Source organism: Chrysochloris asiatica, unplaced genomic scaffold (assembly GCF_000296735.1).
Source record: "Chrysochloris asiatica unplaced genomic scaffold, ChrAsi1.0 scaffold00094, whole genome shotgun sequence".
NCBI classification, from domain to species: Eukaryota; Metazoa; Chordata; class Mammalia; order Afrosoricida; family Chrysochloridae; genus Chrysochloris; species Chrysochloris asiatica.
In genome coordinates this window covers 11270658-11291562 of record NW_006408612.1, presented here as the reverse complement: position 1 = coordinate 11291562, position 20905 = coordinate 11270658, and the positions used below count along the sequence as shown (strand labels likewise).

The 20905-nt window shown below is 37.5% G+C and overlaps 1 protein-coding gene across 5 annotated transcripts in view; it reads right to left on the bottom strand.

Moving 5' to 3' along the window:
* Positions 1–10484: 10484 nt before the first annotated feature.
* The window catches only part of OSBPL6 (oxysterol binding protein-like 6), a 133018-nt gene continuing 122597 nt past the window's right edge, over positions 10485–20905 (bottom strand). For 2 of the 5 annotated variants that reach the window (XM_006866683.1, XM_006866684.1), the window contains 6 exons: positions 19610–19688; positions 17782–17926; positions 16224–16368; positions 14575–14701; positions 11771–11893; positions 10489–10810 (listed from right to left, as the gene is read on the bottom strand). In XM_006866683.1, the coding sequence (XP_006866745.1) occupies positions 10702–10810; positions 11771–11893; positions 14575–14701; positions 16224–16368; positions 17782–17926; positions 19610–19688 (728 nt within the window). In that variant the 3' untranslated portion in view covers positions 10489–10701. Of the gene's footprint in view, positions 10811–11770; positions 11894–14574; positions 14702–16223; positions 16369–17781; positions 17927–19609; positions 19689–20905 lie in introns of all 5 variants that reach the window. The other 3 variants (XM_006866685.1, XM_006866682.1, XM_006866686.1) reach the window with 3 other exon arrangements.

Sequence of the window (20905 nt, the reverse complement as noted above, 5' to 3'; positions counted from 1 at the left end):
GGGCCTGGATTTTTTTTGTTGTTGTTGGGAGCTTTTAAATTACCTGTCAATTTCTTCTTTTGTTATAGGTTTGTTCAAGTTTTACTTCAAGCTGTGTTAGTTTAGGTAGGTCATATTTCTTTACAAATTTATCCATTTTTTTCATAGTATTCTGTTATTAACCTTTTTATTTCTACTGGTTTTGTTGTGATGTCACCCAGATCATTTCTTATGCATATTATTTGCATCTTCTCGATTTTTTCCTTTGTTAGATTTGCCAATGATTTGTCAATTTAACTAATCCTTTGAAAGAACCAACTTCTTGTCTTGTTGATTCTAATGTTTTTCTATCTATTAATCAATTTAATTCTGTTTTAATCTTTTTTCTTCTTCTTCTTCTGATGACTGTAGACTTACTTTCCTGGTCTTTTTCTAATTGTCGGAGATGTTATGTTAATGTGTTGATTTTGATTCTTTCTTATATTTAGATGTGTGCTTTAAATTGCCTTCTCAGCACTGTCCCTTGCTGGGTCCCAAAAGTTTTGGTATGTTGTGCTTTTGTTCTTATTGCTTCAAGGATTTTTTAAAAAGGTTTTTTTTTAAAAATTCAAATTTATACACAAACCACTTAAGCCAGTGATGATGAAAATGAATAATTATATCAACTTTTTTTTAGTCTGAAATTGATCAAACATGCAATTAAGATGTATTGATAATTACTGGTGACTTGAACATGGAGGATGGAAACAAAAAAGCAGGATCAGTAGTTGGAAAATATGCCCTTGATGTTATAATTGATGCTAGAGATTGCATGATGGAATTTTGCTAGACCAATGACTTGTTCATCTCAAATACCTTTTAAACACCATAAAAGATGACTATACACATGGACCTAACCAGATGGAATAGATAGAAATCAAACTGACTATATCTGTGAGAAGAGATGGTAGAAAAGCTCCCTATCATCAGCCAAAACAAGATAAGGGGTAGACTGTGAAACAGACCATCAATTGCTCATAAGCAAGTTCAGGCTGAGGCTGAAGAAAATTAAAACAAGTTCATGAGAGCAAAATTCATCATATCCAACCTGAATTTAGAGATCATCAGAAGAACAGATTTGATGCATTAGACACTGATTCCCAAAGACCAGAAGAGCTGTGAGATAATATCAAGAACCTCACACAAAGAAGAAAGCAAAAGGTCACTAAAGACAGGAAAGAAAGAAAAATCCAAAATGGATTTCAGAAGAGATTCTGAAACTTGCTCTCTAGCATAGAGATACTAAAGCTAATGGAAGAAATGAGGAAGACAAAGGGCTGAATAGAAAATTTCAATGACAAGTTAAGTATTATAATGAAATGTGCAAAGACCTGGAGTTAGATAACCTAAAAGGAAGAACACACTCAACATTTCTCAAGATGAAAGAATAGAAGAAAAATTCAAACATCGACTTTCAATATCAAAAGATTTCATGGAAAAAATATTGAATGATGATGCAGGAAGCATCAAAAGAAGATGGAAGGGGGAGCTAGAACTTTCCCAGGGAAAGAGTCTTCCTGTGGAGCCTTTGCATTTCTTAAGACAGTAGGTGGAATCCTGATCCCCATCCAGAATCTTATGAAGTGGGAAATCTCCACTTGAAAAGACAAGCAGACCAGCCTGGAGTGGCTAGTACAACAGAAGATACTTCTAGAAAGAAAGACCAACAGGAAAAATCGAAAACAATGATGGCACTCTGACTGACTACTACAAGAACAAACAAGTTGTTTGCTGGGGAGCCATCCAGGCAAGCAATCAAGTCCCTTCAGGGCAAACCCCCTTCCAAGACTGAAACTCAAAGGGTATACATGAGTAGGCATGTAATCTTGCTGGTGACCAAGTTGGTCTACTGATAAGGTGAAGTGAGGAAAAAACAGCAATGAAGCTGTGAGCTAAGTCCAACCATGTTTAATAGATTCCTGCCAATCTGGATTGAGACCTGGTTGGCAAGCAGTATAGCGAGACCTGGGGATTCCTGAGCCCAGGGACAGGGACATATCCACAGAGGACTACAGCAGATAGTGAAGTGTCCAGCTGATATGAAGTGAGGGGAGATGCACGAGAACACCCATACTTACAGATAGTCCCCATTTGACCTAGCTTCGATGGCTGGATAATCAGAACAAGAGGAAAAAAAGTGTAATCAGCTATAATTTGCTGAACTTGACCTATACTTATGGATGGATGTAGTAGCTTAAAAGAAGAAACAAATCTTTACAGTAAGTATCGTCCCCACCCCGTCAGTACACAGGGTTGACAGGGATAGGCAACCTAGACATTGGCTACCCAAAATGGGGGATGGGTCCTACAAATGATGAAGTGACTGGCTTACAAGCTTTCAAGAGGGAGCTTAGTTTCAGAGGGTGTGGGGGAAGGTAGAATCTCCACTGAGTGGTTTCCAACCTGTCTAGATGGGGCTGGTGAAAGGAGATGGGGATAAGACTCTTGTGATTCAATAGTAAATAATTGCTATCAGGACAGATTGTGAATGTTGCAAATGTAAAGGTAAACATTTTGTAACAAAAGGAGGGGAGTGGTTGATCTTGCAGTCCAGGAGCAGAAGACCCTGGGACCTTCAAGGGAGAAGAGCAGAGTGCAGGATCCTATCCAGAGAAGCAGCAATGCTAGAGATGGAGGCAGGGAAGACGACATGGAGAGATGGCGTGGCTGGGGACTCTGGACTCAATGGGGGAGAGGGGCTGTGTGCTGGCGGCCAGGAGGCAGGCTTGCAGGCTTTGGTTGTTTGAGTGGTTATATATTCCTGAGTGCTTTATTGTACACCGCCCCCCTGACTATGCAAAAGCTTTTGACTATATGGATCATGACAGGCTATGGTTAACATTGTGAAGAATGGGAATTCAAGAACACTTTATTGTGCTCATGAGGAACCTTTACATAGACCATGGGAATTCAAGAATATTTTATTGTGCTCATGAGGAACCTTTACATAGACCAAGAGGCAATTATTTTAACAGAATAAGGGGATACTGAATGGTTTAAAATCAGGAAAGGTGTGTGCCAGGATTGTATCCTTTCACCATACTTATTCAACTTTATACTGAGCAAATAATCTGAGAAACTGGATTATATGAAGTAGAATGTGACATCAGGATTGGAGGAAGATTCATGAACAACTGGCAATATGCAGATGATACAACCTTGCTTACTGAAAGTGAAGAGGAATTAAAACACAATGAAGAAAGAAGATCAAAGACCATAGCCTTCGGTTTGGATTGCCTCTCATTGTAAAGAAAACAAAAATGCTCACCACTAGACCAGTAAATAACACCATGATAAATGGAAAAAAGATTGAGTTGTCAAAGACTTCATTCCACAATCAACACTCATGGAAGCAGCAGCCTAGAAATCAAATTATGTGTTCCATCAGGCTGCACAAGACCTCTTTAAAGTGTTCAAGAGCAAAGATGTCAGTCTGAGAACTAATACCTAATCCATGGTATTTTCAATGGCCTCATATGCATGTATAAGTTGGATAATGAATAAGAAAGACTGTGGAAATACTTGATGTATTTGATTTATGGTGTTGAAGAAGAATATTGAAAGTACCGTGGATTGCCAGAAAACAAAACAAAACAAAACAAAACAACAAATCTGCGTTGAAAGAAGTACAGCCAGAGTATCCTTAGAAGCAATGATGGTATTAGGAGCAAGGATAGCAAGACTTTGTGTCACATACTTCAGACATATTATCAGGGGGACCATTCCTGGAGAAGGAAATTATACTTGGTCAGTAACAAAGAGGAAGACCCTCGAGAAAGTGAATTGGCACAGTGGTAACAGCAAAGGGCTCAAGCATTAACAATTGTGAAGATGGTGCAGAACCTGGCAGTGTTTCATTCTGCTGTGTTGAACTTGCTATGAGTGGGAACCAACTTGATGGTACCTAACAACGACACTCTTAATCCACTCATGACCCTGATCTATGTAAGGGAAGCTTCCGGAGGTGTGGCCTGCAACACATTTTATCTTACAAGTGAGAAAAGGAGAGAGAAGTGAGCAGAGAAGAGAGACCTACTCTGAAAGAGCAGGGAAAGAAAGAAGGGCAGGAAGTCCAGTGCTTCCAGTTCTTTGCACCCAGGGCTCCTGCACTGTGAATCTGCTAGATCCAGGTAAGGATTGATGGCAAGACACATGGAGATCTCCAAGGAATGCTGGGCTTTCAGATACTGAAAGGAGACAAGGACTTTTCTCCAGAGCCTGTTCTCTGAATTCAGACTTCTAGTCTCCTTAACTGTGAGAGAATAAACTTCCATTTGCTAAAGCCATTGACTTGTGGTATTCCTGCTATAGGAGAACTAGCTAGCTAAGACCTTTCTGCCCAGTTCATCATCCTACAGTGTCACTCCAGGATTCCTGGTGGGTTTGAACTGTCGATTCGAAAGATTTTTTATTATTGAAAACAGTCAGAAACATTGTGCTGCAGATTTTCCCCCCAGTTCCCTTTCTTTGAGGGTAGCAAGGGCTGTCCTAGAAGAATTTCACTGGAAAACTTTACCCCATCCTCACCCAGCCCTGATCTTGCCTCTTCAGAGTTTTTGTTTTCTGAAACTCAAAGCGCATGGAAAAGGAGCATGCTTTGAATCTCTTGAGAAATCCAAACCTGCTGTTTTAATGTGCTCTAAATCGAAGAGTGCAGAATTATTTGGGGGAAGGGCTAGAGAGAGGGAAACATCACCTTCAGAAGTGTATAGACCTAGATGGAGAAACAATCCCTTCACACTTTGATGCTTTTGTTTAATAAGGTTTCTATGGTTTTGTAACGATGCTTTTTTGACTTACCTTTGTGGAAACAGGGTAGCTGTATAATTTATTATCCAAGCTAAGAAAGTTTTGATAATGGGATACTAAAAGTAACTATCATTATTTTATCTTTTGAATTACTTAGTCATTGACTAAAATATTTCTTTTATTATACTGGTGGGCTTACAAAATGGTCGTTGGTGGTTTTGTGCTGTTGAGTAGCTTCCAACTCAAAGCGACCCTGTATAGGATTTCTGAGGCTGTAAATCTTGGGAAGAGCAGAAAGCCTTATTTTGCTCCTGCAGAGCAGCTGGTGGATTTGAACTGTTGAACTTGTAGCTGGCAGTCCAATGCGTAACCGACTTCATCACCAGGGCTCAGAATAGTTCTATTCAAAAACTAATTTTAAAAATAAAACTTTTATTAGTTTCAGAGTAGGGCAGAATCCCCACTGAGTGGTTTTTTTCCTTATCTAAATGGGTCTGGTGAAAGGGGATGAGGAGCATGGGAGTATGATTCTTTTGATTCAATAGTGAGTAATTGTTATCGTGACTAATTGCGATTGTCTTAACTGTAAAGGTAGAAGATGTGTAACAAAAAGAGGGGAGTAGTTAATCTTTCATTTCAGGAACAGAGGATCTTAGGACAATCAACAGGGAAGAGGATGAGAGGAGAATGGGATCCTAACCAGAGAAGCAGTGACACTAGAGATGTAAGCAGAGATGAAGGCATAGAGAGATAGAGCAGTGGAGGACTCTAGACTCATGGAAAGTGAAAGATTGTGTGCCAGCGGGCAGGAGGCGGACCTGCAAAATGTGCCCTTTGGTAATTTAAATGAATATATATTTTCTGTGTGTTTTGTGTACATCATAAAAAAAGGGGTGGGGGAAGAGTGGAGGCAAATACAAAAGTACATAGATGTTGGTTGGAGAGCTTTATTTTGAAAAGATAAAAGCTGTCTAAGTAGCTTAAAGCAAAAATTTTAACATTAATTACAGGAACATTGAAAATGACACCAGAATAATTACTTTGTCTCACATTGGCATCCAGTTTTCTTTGATATATAGTTTTACAGTTGCTATCAGGTTGCTTCTGACTCATGCTTACTCCATGTGTATCAGAATAGAACTGTGCTCCATAAGGTTTTCCATGGCTAACTTTTTAGGAAGCTCTTTCTTCTGAGGTGCTTCTGGGTAGACTCCTACTGTTTGGTTAGAAATTGAGCATGTTAGCTGTTTGCACCTCCCTCCCAGAGACTCCCATTTCCCTTAACTCTGTACATACAGGAAAAATGCCTTAGGCATACAATGAAAGGTTAACTGAGTCTCTCTTTCATCTCCAGGTCAACGGGAATCTATCGAACCTGGTTGAACTGAGCGCATGTCTTCATTGCTGCCTTTCACCCTCTTCCACTCACCAGTAGACCAACATGGTCACCAGCAAGCTTACATGCCTGCTCATGTGTTCCCTTTGAGTTTCAGTCTTGGAGGGTTTTGTCCTGAAGGTACTTGATTGCTTGCCTTGATGGCTCCCCGGCAAACAACTTGTTCTTGTACACAGTGGACTTTTTAAAACAAAACAAAATATATATATATTATTTTCTGGGAATTAGTTGACCTAAACAAAAGATTTGCTGCTATACCTTATTATGAAATTATTAATCAGGTGATCCAAAGTGTGCTTTGCTACAGAATTTCCCTGCAGCCTTTCCTACCTGCTAGGACCCAATCAGTCAATTTAGCGTAATGGTAATGATTTGGGCTGCCAATCTCAAGGTCAGCAATTCAAAACTACCAGCAGTTCCATGGGAAAAAGATGAGGCATTCTGCTCCTGTAAAGATTTACAGCCTCGGAAACCCTGTGTAGGATCACTATGAGTTGGAACCGACTCCATGGCACATAACCACCACCACCATCATATACTACTGACAGATGACTACGTTGCTACTTTGCTACCCAGCCAACAGTAAGCGGCCTTAATCATGCGTGTTTCAGTTGCTTAAGACCACAAAGGTGAAGGCCGCAAAGGTAGCCTTTCAGTAAATTCAGCCACAAATGTATACTTTTACGATTATGTACTTAAGTTAAAATCAGGGGCAGTTTAACATCATGATTTGTGTGGTTTACAGTTTAAATGTATTGATTTTACGAAAGAAATTCAATGAAAAGACTTAGAGAATCTAATCCTAGTTTTGATAAGGAGTATTTCTAAAAGACTGAGCAGCTTCTTTGTTTTGTGTAAAAAGCAAACAAATTATCTTCATCTTAGCTCCGTTGACTTTTTCCCCGTATCTTCCCCCCCCACACACAAAATTTCTAGAGCACAAAATAGATTCATAATTGTTTAATTAGATACATTTTATATATCCTGAACATAATGGCTCCCATAGAAATAAAACTAATATTTTGTACACAAATTTTATATACTGTGCCACATTGATAATATGCCAACTCAAGCCAAGTGCAGAAACATTTATCAAACTCCTGTGGTGTGAGGAGCTCTGCTCCCACAAACACATCATTACCTACGATGACAGAGAACAAGATTGGACACGATGGATAATTAAAATCCACCAACTAATAACAAACACAGACTTTAGATGAGGATGGTAAACTCTTCTCCAGTCACAGCAATAACCAGGACTGAGTAAACAGTTTTATCAAGTTTTCTTTAACTTTCCCCCACCCTGATCCTTGGGGCAATATCTAATGGTTGATGAGTGAAGAGTACAAAGACATGGGGCTAGAAAAACCAAGAAAAGCAAAAGGTTTATTAAATCTACAATCTGGCATCCCTCGTATTGAAAAATCTATTGGTTTCTCTTACCCAGAAAATTCTGTGTGATAGCTTTTTTTATCATGTATAATTAATATGTACTACTAAGACCTATCTCAGATGAGGTTTATTTTCACAATGGCCTAGAAATGATAAGGTGCTTTAAAGTAATCCATGAAAAACAATTAAGAAAAAACACATTAAAATAACAGCAAAATCTGAGGGTAAATTGCACCTTGGGTGGCATCTTACAGAATCGAAATAGTTTTCTAGTCTGCCTCCACATGTGCTGGGTTGGGCCACTGATCTTTTCATTCTAGCCTCATCCATAGGATCATCATCATTTATTACTGCTTTCCTTAATGACCAGCTCAGGTGAGATGATAAATCTTGAGGGAGCTATAAAGACATATCAAGTTCAAGTCTACCCTACATCATTTTAGGGAAAAACAAGAGAAGAGTCTCTGAAATAAAAAGGTTTATATAAAATCCTAAAAAATAAATCAGGTTTTACCAAGAGAATGATCTATTATTTATTCTACCTTTTTTGGCTACTTAGTCTCAAAAGCCAAAATATTTTGCAGATTAAATTTCCAAACAGAAAAAGTCACACAATCTTGTAACTGCCATGTCAATCAAAGGTAAAGTGAGTTGTGGTCATCACACCAACATGTGGTCCACGGGAGAAATTAATGAATTGAGTATTATAGGAGTATTACTTAAAACATAGTCAATCATTTGAAATGGAATTCTAGTTAGGCTATATGAATCTTAAAAGAGATTCTAAATTTGGGATATCTGACAATGTTATGATTTTAATTATTTTGACTTTTTTTTTTTTCCTCCTTTCATTCTCATTTTGAAATCCTAATCAGAATTTTAGGTTAGCTCTGACCATCAGTCAGTTACCTGACCTTTCACCAGAAGTTTTTACTTTCTACTATTTAGTTCCACCCTCTTATTGATTTCCCCAATGTTAGGCACAGTAGTTGGGTTCCTGATGGATCCTCATACCTGCCTGACTGACATTGTATCTGTCAGTTACCTGATGCCTCACCTTCCTACTCTACTTCTTAAAATACCTTTACTTTGCAAAATTATTTATATTTCGGCTACATATTTTGAGACTGTTTAGAATTTACACTAATAAATACAGACCAGGACCACTTTAAATACTATTTAAAGCTTATCAACCATGGGAGAACATACTGTTATATGGAAGTCAATAGGATTCTAATTCGATTCTAGTTAAAATTAAAGGTGTGTATCTTAGGATGCAAATACAAATTGTCAAGATGAATGTGCAGGAAAAGAATCGATAACAAGGGGGAGATTTTACTACCTTGAGGGAAACTGCCTATAGATTTAAAGTGGGAATTAAAGGGATTGGAAAGCATAGGAAGGGTGTTTCTAAAGTGGATTGCTTTCATCTGCTGATGAATTAAAAATGAAATTTCATTGCAAATCAATGGATATGGTACATAAAATTTACAGACTTAGGTACAAGTAGGATAAGTACAGTAGTACTTCAACCAGTGAAAAAGTCATCATTTTCCCCTATGTGTTCATCAGCAGTTTTCTATTTGATAGTGTATTACTCAGTATTAAGAATGCTTTGCTGAGGAGAAATAACACTAAAATCAACACCTCATAACAAAATGTAAAAAGTCAGTAGCCTTGTTATCAGAGTTTAAAATAATACTCAAAGCCTGATGGTAAGAATAAAAGCCTAGCTAAGAATAAAATATATATAATTTTATAATTCCCTAGGAAAATCTCTAAAGAGACTTAAACAAACAAATATACAGGCATTTATATAGTCATCTACGTGCAGAAACTTAGGAATATAGATGCAAGTTACCTACAAAAGCCTTTGGATGGTAGTGGAGGAAAAACAAATCCTGAAGTATGCCAAACACATCTCTGCCCTACTCTTTTGGAATGGATAAATTCCTTAGCTTAAGTTTATATCTCTGCCAACAGCACGGTAAATGCTTAATATGGGATCATGTTTCCTTAAGAATCATTTGATGAAAAATATGAAATAGGATTTTGCATAGAACTCATTTAAACAATGCAAATAAGCTACTAGCTTTCTTGCTTGTGTTCCCAGTGGAATTTGACAAGTGCTAATGAATTTGGCATGGGATAGAGATGCGAGTTACATTGTGCTTCACTTAAAAACATTTATGTTTATAGTACTTAAGCCTGTTCAGGGATTCCATATGCTTTTTGTCATTGTCTTCCAAGGTTTTAACACTGATGCCAAGTGCTCAAATTAAATAGAGTTTTAGACAAATAATAGGGCACACTGTGAGGTTAGGTTGAAGAGGGACGGTTTATTATCTGGACGCAGGACAGGAACTTAATGAGCAACATGAATACAGAAATCTACTAAGTCACACCTTTTCCTGTTCACCTTTTAGGTATATGACACAGAGACCAAGTAATCAAAGTAAAGCATGTGTTGCTAACTTTTTCTTTTTAATCCATTTAAATCTCATAATTTTTGATTCCGTAAAGTGAATCATGCCATGATTCAAAAGAGCTGTCCTTCACATAAACCTATGAGCACATATTTAAAAAATGATTTATTGTACATCTTTTGCATTTCTTAAGGCATGAACAATGGCGTACAGATGGAACAGCATCACGTCTTTTTCGACAAGGCCAGCACAAGCACACCACATCGGACAGACACACTTGCAATCTGAACTGACAGACTGCTGTGGCCTAGGAGTTCCTTTGATAAGGTCATGGTGCTTCCAGACAAAGGACCTGACACGTGGCTTATATGTCACGTTACTTTGAACTCTTCATCTGCTTTAAAAGCACCAGTTACAGTTTGATTTCCTTTACAAACTCTTCAGACTTTGGATTTTAAATTCTAATCCTTATATATTCTGCTTTTCGAGGAAGGTGTGGATGCTTTTAAGGAATATGGTTGCAGCAAAACAGAAAGGATCCAAAAGTGGTTAGGGGCCTTGTCTAATGCACTTCTGAAAGTCCATTATAAAGATGAATAGAAAAGCAAATGGTAGGTTTTCAGTCGACCCACAAACCACGCTTAGCTATAAGAAACATAATTGTGCATAGTTATTTATTCATTCAGAGTGTGATATGTTGGCTAGCTCTACATTTCCAGTTTACCAAAGAACAGGGCTGTCTACTTTACTAAACCCAGGGTCTTTCCGCAGCTCCCAATAGGTGTCGTTAGAAACCCAGGCTTCTCTTTGATTGGCATTGATAATTTTTCTGTGAAAATATAAAAATGAGCATTAGACATAAATCTCATCATGTGAGGTGGTAACCAACCATACTCTCTCCTATAAGTAAGACATGCACATATAAGCAGCACTTGTTAGTTTACTGATGGTTTGAATGTTTTGAATGAGCTCACTTTGTTGTCAAGTGTTTGAAATGGAAGTGGGAAGAATCATGAGGAGAAAGTCTGTTTGCAGGAATAAGTCATCTCCAGGCAGGACTAGACAGTGAAGAACTCCAACCGAAGTGCACACAAATATATAACTAAGAACGTCAGGCCCCAGACCCCAGAACCACTTGTAGGGAAAAGTATGCAACATCAATTTTGTGTTGGCTTCTACATGGGCAGGCTTCAAAGTGCACTTTAAATACCAAAGGGCAGAGCTGCATTTTCACCTCAGGCAGACATGAAATAGCAACTGTTATCCTGAGACTTTTGTCCTGGTTCTGGAAGGCAACAGACGGACCTGGAAACTAGACTACTCTGTGTGATGGAGCTATAATTCTGTAAGTAATCCTGTGATAATCATCCACAATCAAACCAAATCTGAACAGGCATATAAGCTCCATGTACTAGAAACAAAGTTAAATACTTATCAAGCCAGGATGACCTCGTGGACAGTGGGGTCCCATCCCATTTTTTGGGTGAGGGAGTGGGGACAAGTCTCCATCATTCTACAGGTTGTAGCTGAAGAACAAAGTGTTTTCTGGGCAAGAGCTTCAGTTTCTCTTGCTGTCCATGAAAACAATGGTGTTCTAGAGGAGAGTTTATTTCTATGGAAATTTCATTAGACATTTTCATTGCCAAAAGCAGTTACCAAAATCAGTTTAATTTTTCTAATTTTAAGTTCCCTGGACACCAAACTATTTTAAATTTGTTTTTCACTAGATGCTTCCCATTGTTTATGCATTTGCAAAACACTAACTTGCTAACTGATTGAAATGACTTACTTAAAAAATTTTGGTATGTGTTCAAGGTTGTTTTCTTCCATGTATCGTCTTCGAGATCGCTGAAGTTCCTCTACTCTTTGTTTCTCTGCTGCTGCTGCTTCCAAATTTCCTTCTTCCAAAAATCTAAGCAGAGAGCAGTTGCTATTTTAATATATGATCCTCTTTTCTGGAAGGAAAGAATCTGACTTATACAAAATTACCTTCTGGTTGGTTTGAGCATAACACTGATCCTGTATCTCACCCCTGCCTTAGGCCATACCACCTTTGGGTGTCCAACAATGAACATTCTCTCTGTGTTTGTGGACTGAAATACTGTATATAATATCATAATGGTAGGAATGAAAGGAATGTGATTTGGTCCTTGTAGACTTCTCTGTGTTGCTTAGGGTTCTACAACTTGACATTTTCAGGACAGCTGGAGAGTCCAGGATTAGAACAGCATGAAATGGCAAGTTATGCTCCTTTTCTATATTATCAAACCGTACTTGTTAATCCGAAAGAATTAAAAGGAGGGACTCAACCAGATACTTGTACTCCAATGTTCACTGCAGTATTATTCACAACAGCCGAAAGATGGAAAACAATATGTGTCCCTCAAGAGATGAATGGATAAATAAAATGTGGTAAATAAACCTATGATAAAGAAATACCAGAATGCCAAAAAGAAAAAGAAAATGCTGATGGATGCTATCTATAACATGGATGAAACTGGAAAGCCTTATGTTATTTGAAATTAGTCAGACATAAAAGGAGAAATACTGTATGATCCCACTTATATAAAACATCCAGAATAGGCAAAGGTACAGAGATCAATGTTTACTAGTGGTTATCAGGAACTAAAAGGGGAGGTAGGGAGTTAGTGCTTAAGGGCTTTGGAATTTCTGCTTGGGACAATGATAAACTTTTGAAAATAGATAGTGGTGATGGTCATATGATGTGAATTTAATTAATGTCATTGGATTTTTTTATACTTGGAAATGATTGAAATGGAAAATTTTAGGTTCTATATATTTTGCAATTAAATAAATAAAAAGGTACATGAAGCAAAACAAAAAACAAAAAACAAAAAACAAAAACAAACAAACAATGAAAACCACTTGTTAAAGACCACAGAATAGAGAAAGGTAATATGCTGCCATTTATCTACTTTTATAAAATTTGAGAGGGAAAGAATTTTCTTGTTTTGATTCGAAAGAATAAAGCTGATGGGGTAAAAGAAGTGACAGTGGAGAAAATTATGAAAGGCCAAAGACTAGGACATGAACCACAAATAAATCTCAGGAAAGGAATATTAAATAGACTTGAGAAAGAAAAAGTAGAAAAGAAATATCAATGGTACATTAAAAAAAAAAAAAAAGGAAATGGAAGCAAATACTGTTGAATGATGATGCAGGGAGGGGATTGTAGTCATTGCAATGAAACAAAATACAATAGGATGAATGTAAAACTGATGTTCTCCCATGTAAACTATCACTCAATTTACAATAAAAGCTTTAAAAAGAAAAAGAAAAAAAATTCAATGGTGATTTTCAAATATTTAAATTTCAAAATGAGCACAAAGGATAAGGATGTCCTATGATACACAATGTACAGGAAGTTCCCCACCTAGCAAAATACAGCTGATTTATTTCACTTGAAAAAAACAACACATGTAAGCTGGTGTTTATGACTGTACAATTTACTGATAAATTTGAATGTCAAACATGAGATTGAACACTCTGGAGAGAAGGCAATCGAAGAGAACTGAATAGCAGAACATTTATTATTAAAAACATTTTGGTAGGATATGAATAATGTAAAAAATAACGCTAGAAACATAAAGTTGATCAGCGGAGGCCTGGACAATGTTTCGTTCTGCTATACATAGGGAACCTATAATCTGGAAATGATTTCACAGTACTAATAACAAAGTCCTGGTGTACTGCTGTAGGATAAGCACTGGACTACTAATCACAAGGCTGGCAGTTCCAACCCACCAGCTGCTCCTCAGAAAACCTACACAGGGTTGCTATGAGTAGGAACTGATTGGACAGCACTTACCAACAGTTAATAGAAATTTTGCAAAAAGTAAGACTGACCCAGTAGAAATGGAAATACTGGACTTAATGAGTGCAGAACTATGTAAGAATAATGAAAAATAAGAATCAGGAGAGATTTAAGTACATCTCACTCCTACCCTGTGGGATCAAAAACACATTGGGAAAATTCCAGGGTTTATTAAAAGCATTTCTCAGTGATCCTATCATTTAATACTCTTAATATTTAGTTTGAAAGATACTCTATATTACAGAGTAATACGAGAAAAGAAGTTTAAAAAATAGCACTGGGAAAGGAGTAGTTATATGTTTAGTGGTGATAAAGAGAGGTCATTGAATTCATAAACCTTTAGCAATTTTTTTTTGAGGTGGTATAGCTAAAACTTTTATTGAAAACATTTGTACGGTGGAGAACTTTAGTTGAGGTAAACAATATTCTGGTATGATGACCCTATGAAGGTTGCTTTACTTAGGGTGGTTGTTAGTTGCTGTCAAGTTGATTCTGACTCAAGGTAACCCTATGTGTGCTGAACAGAACTGTTCTACAGGGTTTTCAAGGCTGTGATCTTTCAGAAGCAGAATGCCAGACCTGTCTTTGGAGATGCCACTGGGTGGGTTGGATCCTTTGGGCTAGTAGTTAAGCACTTAGCTCTTTGCACCCGAGTGATTGACTGAATGAACAAATGATGGTGCAAAAGATAATTTCCATCATCTCTGTAGTTCCATGCTATGACCTGGCTACCTCTGGAATACCACTACCATCCTTACCTCTGATCGGGCCGGAATCGTGCATCTGTCGGGGGAAGGAGGTCTTTTAGTACAGGATCTAACTCATTGAGCTCAATAGCAAATCTCGTGAAGCCATAGTAGAGCTCATAATTGGTTGGCATGGAACCTGGAGGGTGAGAGATGGACCATTGCTGAGAGACAAAAAAAAGCCTTACAGAACTCAACGAACTGACTTACCCATGGGCTTCACTAATACTCACACGACTACTGAATCCATACAGTCAGAAACACCAAATTACAAATGTTTTTCAAATGAATTAAATCAGTTGTATTTTGCTAGATGGTGAACTTTATGTTGATCACCAGAAATGACAGATTCATATATACCATGAATAATATTCAAATCCAGCTTTCAAAATAAAATTTTATAAACATAGTAGTCTCATTGATTATATTATTCCATAATTCCCCTTAAAAAACTCAAACCTTAGCAAATGTATGTCAGATTAATTATGAACATTAAGGTTTTTTTCAGAAACACTTATTATTTACACGGAACTGAAATGAATAGTTATTGGCACTTTGTAACTAAATCCTCAAAGGCAAGATCATTGCCTGCTGTGATGTACCTCAATCTCCTAGAACAAAACCCAAATTATAAACCCACTGCCACAGAATTGATTCCAACCACAGCAACTTTATGTAAAGTTTCTGAGACTGTAAATCTTTCCAGGAACAAGGTTTATTTTTTTTCTACTGAGTAGCTGCTGGATTTGAACTATTAACCTTTTGGTTGACAGCCCAATGCTTAACCAATAGCAACACCAGAGTTCCTTGTCTGATCCATTGTTGTTAAATGCCGTCGAGTCGGTACCAACTCATAGCAACCCTGTATAGGATTTCTGAGGAACAGCTGGAGAGCTTGAACCGCTGACCTCGTGTTTCAAAGCGACCTTGCAGTCCAGTGCATTAACCCACAGTGCCACACCTGGACTCCTGTCTGATCCATAATCAGTAGTTAATAAACAGTTGCCGAAATGCATGAACAAAACACTCTACTAGCAGGGTATTTTAATGCTTGTTGATATTTCTTAAACAATCAACAACCAATTTTAAAGTTAGGAATTAACTGACAAAATTCCAATGAAAATAAATGTCTTGGAGAGACTTGTTCCATATGTATTTGATAATCAACTACTTATTAGTGTTTTTGTTTTTATTTTTAACCAGCATTCATTTAATGTCTTTTATTAAACGCCAACATATTGCAGCCTTTTGCTGCTCAAGTGAAGAGATTACTTACTCTGGTGAGTTGATGAATTTGAGGATTATAGATGCTTGCAGGCTTTCCTTATTTAATTAAAACAGAATCAATAACAGGAGGAAGGATTTACATTTGTTTTCAATGATCTACACTGTTTAAGATGCAGGCGTTATACTTAGAGTGACTTTACATGGAAACAAAATCTCTCACATGTGGCCAGAAATATGGCCTGAATTTTACAGTGTCTTCCTATCATATATCAGAACTTACACAACTCATGTTAAGTGAGAATGTAGCTACAAGAGCCTTTATGCGCTTACATTTTTAACCTCATTATTAAAGAAAACATTAAGTGAATTGCATGGGCTGATCTGACATGCACTCATGTTGCCTTCCTGGGGCAGGACACTCATGGCAGCCTCACCTGGTCTCCAGATGCACTTTGCAGAAGGGGCCACGCCACAGTAGAGTCCTTCATGCCATTTCCCAAACAGCCGATGTACCACCTTCCCCTCCTGATCCATCACAACACCCTGGACTTCATTCACATTGGAATTCCAATAATTCACCTGGAAAAAACAGCTCTCAATTAAGGCTCATGATCACTCTTCTAGTTCAAGCTCCAAGTAACAAAGACTCTAGAATTTCCTGTCCAAATAGCACAGAGCTTATATCCCAGCCTGCACACCCATCCAAGTACAGACCACCTACCAGTGTGTGTACCATTAGGCTTGAGGAGTGGTGATCAAGAGGAGTGTGGTCAGAGTCTAGATGTGTGCACTGGACTGTCTATATATGTGAGTGTGAGGTACAGGACAGAATAAGTGGGAAGAACAGTTTTCCTTGCATTGTCATGCTTTCAGCATGGAGCTATGAAGTGTCCAACCCAACTTTGCAACTTGTAATAAAAGATGTATTTTTCACAGTCAAAAGATAGAACCTATTTTCTTGGACATTTTGTAGGTTTAATTTATAATATTTAAATATTCAGTATAGGAACACATTCAGTATAGGAACTTCAAACTATACTCTTGCCCTGGGCTCTGCAAATGTTAGACTTAAAGGGAAGTTTCTTATAGTGCATAAAACTAAATGCACATATGCACCCTTATCACCAAATTAGGGCAAATAATAATCCTAGATATTTATTTCTGAGCCATCTAGCAAGTCTATAAGAAAAAAAAAAGGAATATCTTGAGCTAAAATAGATATTAAGTTAAAATGAATATGATCTTACAATGTGGTATAAAAGAATTTAACTAAGACTCCAATGGTAACTGTTTATCAGAAGAGGATGTGGTCCCAGAGATCCATTTTGTAGCACTTCTAAACAAACCCAGAAGTCATATTGTGGGAAAACAGCCTTCTGTGGGCATTTCTATCTGAAGTGTTTTTTCTTGTTGATAAAGGTAATGCTTTTTGTTGGGTTTTACTTGGACTCTAGTAGTATCATGGTTAGATAAGGGTGGTGACTGGTAGCTATCATCTACATGACTGATTTATTCATATTTAACAAAAAATGATAATTACGTGATAATTAAAAACCCACTCACTGCCATCAACTTGATTCTGACTCATAGCAACCTTATATAGGGGTTCTGAGACTAAATCTTTATGAAAGCAGATAGTCTCATCTTTTTCTGAGGAGCAGTTGCTGGGTCTGAACAGCCAACATTGTGGTTAGCAGTCTAACACATAACTCATAGTGCCATCAAGATTAAGGACTCCTTAATCAGTTATCTTAAATTAAAAAACAAACAAACAGTCATTTCTGTTTTCTGTTTTGAGCTGGTGCTTTTTGGACTTCCACACACTGAGACATCTGCATGCCTTAGGCAACCCCATCAGTTGTTTCTGCTTTCTCATCTAAATGTCCTTAAACACCAAGGGTACAGGACAGACTCATTTGCTGCTGTCTAAAGGGAATAATTCCACTTCTTCCTCCATAAGTGCTTTATACTATGTTGTATGGCTTCATTTACCTTGATGAATGTGAGTTTGCAAATGCAAACACTGCTTTTGGTATTTCTAATGGTGATTTCTCCATAATGCTCTATCCATCTCCTCCCACTGAGAATGTTGTGTATGCACGTGGTGACTTTATTCCACACATAGCAATCTCCATATCTGGTGATGAAGAAAGAGAATGTGAACTTTGGTTAAGGTCACAAATACAGATTATGTGTATGCCAATGAGAATATTCTGTGGTCAAAGCTTCTTTTTCCTTCATTTCTTCCTTGGAAATTTCGATGTAGTCACAAATATTTATGACAAGGTTCATTTATTTAAGAGGGTTTTTCTAAAAGAAGTTAGGGTTTGGTCTAAGTTTTAGAGGACAATTGTTTCCGTTAACTGCTAGTGAATTGGCTTCGACTCATAGTGACCCTGTATAGAGTTTCTGAGGCTGAAGGGAGCAGAAAGCCTCATCTTTCTCCCATGCAGTGGATGGTGGGCATGAACCACTAACCTTGTGGTTACCAGTCCAGTGCTTATCCTCCAGAGCTCACCATGTTCTGTAGGATGGTTAGAAGGGTATCATAGGCTTGGGGGAAAGTGTCAACAGAAGACACACAGTCCTGAAGAGCACTATGCATCTGGAGACATGTGAGTGGTGTGTTACAGGTAAGTAGGTGTAGCAGGTGGTAAGGCTGGAGAGGTGAGCTGAGGCAGAGAAGGGAAGGTCTTAAAAGCATACCAAGGTGCTGACATTTACCTTGCCAGCACCAGGGCACTGGGGGAGGACTCAAGGTAGAAGAGAGGCATGGTAGGGAGGGTATTGAAGAATGATTACTCTGAGAACATTGTTTCAGAGTTCAAGTTTAAGACCACAGAAGTAGATACTTCTCTGAGAAAAGACTTACTAGCATAACAAAGATAGCACAGATTCTGGGGAGTATAAAAAATTCTGCCAAAGAATGAGATGACAGCTGCAAATCAAATTTAGGATTTCACATTATATTTATTTAAAAATAAAATGAAATGTTTCTAATTCCTGTAAAATTCCTGAATCTAATGTAATGCTGCCACTATATGTTGTTATTGTTTAGTGCTGGTGAGTCGGTTCCAACTCATAATGACCCGGTACAAGATTTCTGAGGAGCAGCCATTGAGTTTGAACTGCCGACCTTGTGGTTCAAAGAGATCCTAAGGTTGAGTGCTTACCCTATGGTGCCACACCAGGACTCCAAGGCACTATATACTCCTGGAAAACCCTTCTTTTTCCTTTTCATATTTGTAATAAGTTTATTTTGTATGTCCTGGGGATACTTCCCTCCCCTTCCCATTTCTCCACTAATGCACTAGCAAATTCTGTCATTAAGTGGACAAAATCAAAGAAAAAAGGAACATACAAAAAACCAACCAAACAAAAACGAACAACAAGAAAACAGCAACAACAATATATTAAAATTTAAGAAAGAACCATCATTCTTCCTTAACAAACTTTCATAGACATTAAAAAAATAATCCCTGGATTTCAAATGAACTCAAATTTGAAAATTTAAATTGTATACAAAAGAAATGACTAAAAAGGAGACTGTGTTACATAAAATGCAAACCAGCACAGAAACTGGGCCCAGTAGGTCCTTGCTGCTGTCTGATGAAGGAGGATGTGAATATACAAATAGGCAGCTTTGATACATATGCAAGAGTTCTAACTGATTTTTATGGTTCATTCTCAAAACTTCAGTGAGGCTAACAGACGCTTCAGGCACAGAGAAAAGAACCCTGGCACATTTTCGGATATAAAATTTTCAGTTCTCATTTAGAAAAGCAGATAAGATGGTAAAAGGGAGATGAGAGCAACCTACTTTGGAAGCATGACATTCAGTGTTCCAACAGGCAGGATTTCCATTGACTTCCCCCAGAACTTGTTTTTCCATCTGATATCTACACGACACAGGCAGAGGGCAAGAAACATTTACTCCATGATCTACTCATTTGATTCATAAAAATCAACCTTGTATTAAACTTTACCTTTCACAATGTAATCAACATTAATTTTATATTGTGTTAATTACATTACAATGATATGAGCCGTAAGATGGCCCCAAATGAACCAAAAAATTCCAGATATGTATATTTCTCCATAATAACAGTTCATATTTGTTGTCAACTAACAAAAATGAGGAAAGCCTGGAATAAAGGTATGTGTGTCTACTTACTCACATATACATATACACATAGCTGTCCAGTGTTTTAATGTCCAAATACCAATATGGTGTTATTGCTAAGTGCTTTTGAGTTGGTTTTGACTTTTATAGCAACCCTGTATAGAATTTGTAAGGCTGTAAATCTTTGTAGGAGTAGAAAGTGTCAACTTTCTCCCACAGACAGCAATGTATGTTCTTATAAATGTTTACTAAAAGACAGAAATAGTCAACATACATATAAAAAATCAGGTGCATAGCAAAAATAATTACAGTATGACAATATCATTGATTTATGTACACATTTCCCACGCCCCCAAGATGGAAGAGTCATACGATTTGGGAGAAGAGTAAGACAAAATAAAACCTCTAAATACAGACACATGATTTATGAGAAAGTGGGATGAATTTAATGAACATGTCCCTACACTGGTTGATACATTCCAGGACCAGCACTCTATCTCACATGATAATTTAATGTTTTACTCTTAGAAACTGTACATTTATAGTAATTACCTGGTCCCATTTGGATGAACTAAGGGAGCTTAATGATGTCTTCACAAACTTTCTGGATCTTTGTCATAACCAGGAGTTGATTTATACATGTAGTTACTGTTGTTAAGTGCTGTTGAGTTGGTTCTGACTCACAGTGACCCTGTTGTAGGGTTTCCAAGGAATGGCTGCTGAGTTTGAGTTTCTGATCTTGTGGTTCAAATTGAGCTTAGGTAGAGTGTCTGTCCTATGGCACCATACCTACTCACTTATCAGCTATCACATTCTATCTGATTTATCAACTATCACATTCTATCTGATTTATCAACTATCACATTATCTCTGCATTTATGACAATAGTAAAAAAAACAACCAAACACCTACTATTCATCTATTCTATGAATTAATGACATATGTCCGGTAGTAACAAATGCTGAAGTGGGAAGTGAAAGTGACTTTGGCTCT